Source organism: Malus domestica, chromosome 16 (genome assembly GCF_042453785.1).
Source record: "Malus domestica chromosome 16, GDT2T_hap1".
NCBI classification, from domain to species: Eukaryota; Viridiplantae; Streptophyta; class Magnoliopsida; order Rosales; family Rosaceae; genus Malus; species Malus domestica.
In genome coordinates this window covers 32,817,632-32,819,485 of record NC_091676.1, presented here as the reverse complement: position 1 = coordinate 32,819,485, position 1,854 = coordinate 32,817,632, and the positions used below count along the sequence as shown (strand labels likewise).

The following is a 1,854-nucleotide window of genomic DNA, read 5'->3' as shown; positions in this document are numbered from 1 at the left end:
AGGCGGTAGAATGTGACTTATTCTAGCGACGTCTCGCGCTGCTCAGCCATCACAAACCATGAGTTCAGGTAGTGCGCACTCTCTTTTGGGCCCTCAAGGAAACATATTTTCCCGCCTAGATGCGCAGATAAGCGTTCATTCCTGACTCGGCTCACAAGTTAGTGCTCATTGAATGTTGAGTCCACACTCCGACGAGCACTCAAGACATTCTAAGAGAAGCGTCTACACAAGGCTAGGCCTACAAGGAGATCCTTCTATGAGGCACCGGCGTAGGCAACCGCATGACGAACAGAGAAAAGCACGAGAGCAATCCAACTCAAGTTCCACTAGTAACCCCCGCCAAGCGCGACAGCAAGCAGCACTGAGCGAACCACGTGCGTTGCAGCTATGGCACAAACGAGCAGAACATGCCGTAGAGCAAGTGGACTAGTAGGTCGATACTAGGGCAACCAGAGGCTCCGCTGCCCCACCAGGCATAAATCCAGGATGAAGTACAAAGGTTTATAACAAAGCAGCTACGCGGATTCTAGCACATTACATTACCGACGATGCACTTCGTAGAGATGTGGCCAACCTGAGTAGGTCACCTTTTATAGACGAGATTGAGCAGACGGATTCACCACGGAAATTCAGCCCCCCACATTTCACCTTGTTTAAGGAGATGAAGACCTAGACAGGCACCTGATGCATTACCTAAACGCCATGACCCTCTACGCTAACAACGATGCTCTCATGTGCAAAATCTTTGCCACGACACTCCAAGGCAAGACACAAGACTGGTTCCACACCCTACCACCGCGCTCAATCCGAAACTTCAATGAACTTTCCTTAGTTTTCACCAAGGAATATTCATCCTACCGCTCGATTAGGAAGAAGTTTGACCACTTATTCAACATGAAAAAAGACCCGAATGAGTCATTCTGCACATATATCAAGAGGTTCAAGGTAAAGAAGGCGAAGATCGTTAAATGCGATGATAGCATCGTATGCTCAGCTTTTCGAAAAGGGCACCTAACAGATCACCCACTTTTCAAAAAATTGATCATGGGCGGGGAGCTGACCTTGGCAGCTTTATACGCTTTGGCAAAGAAACACGCACTATGGGATGAGGCCAAGCAGTCTGAGGGGAACGAGCAAAAAAATAAGCGCAAGGACCGTTCCCTAAACAGAGGTGACGCAATACCTAAGGTGTTCACCAAGTCCACAGTTCTGATTGGCCAGATTCTCCGTAAGCTCAAGAATGAACCATGGTTCAAACTGCCACCACCCATGAAGGGTGATCTTACCAAGCTAGATCAAACAAAGTATTACGCATTCCACTAAAGGACGGGTCACATTACCAACGGCTGCCTGAAATGGAAGCAGTACCTTGAGGAGCTGACGAAGGAAGGATGGTGCAACGAGTACCTCAACAAGCCAGTTGCACAGCCCATGCAAGCAGCAGAAGTTGACACTGAACCCCCTTTGAAGATGATGCGGATTAATGGCATCTTTGCCAGGTCAGAGCAGTCTCGGTCCATATTTAGCAATGTGAAGGAATGCTTAGGGAAATCTCTCATCACCTTTTGGACTCTGTTTAGGCTTATCCAAATAAGTTCAAAGTCTCAAGAAATTCGGCAAATAACACCTCGTAGGCCGAGGATTATCCTAGTTGTTATGCAGTTTCTACCTTCCAGCATAGTTAACGTGTTTCTTTATTCTCAATGAAAATCCAAGAAGTTATTCACAAACTTGGCTTAACTGTTGCCTATAACTACTCAAAGCCCCATTTGGGTAAGCTCTCCAGCACAAGAGGATAAACTAATCCCCCGACACCCATCTGGGTAAGCTCTTCAGAGCGAGAGTGTAAACTAA

General features: G+C 47.1%; 1 protein-coding gene across 1 annotated transcript; it reads left to right on the top strand.

The window, feature by feature from the left end:
• The first annotated feature begins 702 nt into the window (after window positions 1-702).
• LOC114822312 (uncharacterized) lies at window positions 703-1,323 on the top strand. Its single transcript, XM_029096648.1, has one exon. The coding sequence runs from the start codon at window positions 703-705 to the stop codon at window positions 1,321-1,323; it is 621 nt and encodes a 206-aa protein (XP_028952481.1).
• Window positions 1,324-1,854: the final 531 nt, after the last annotated feature.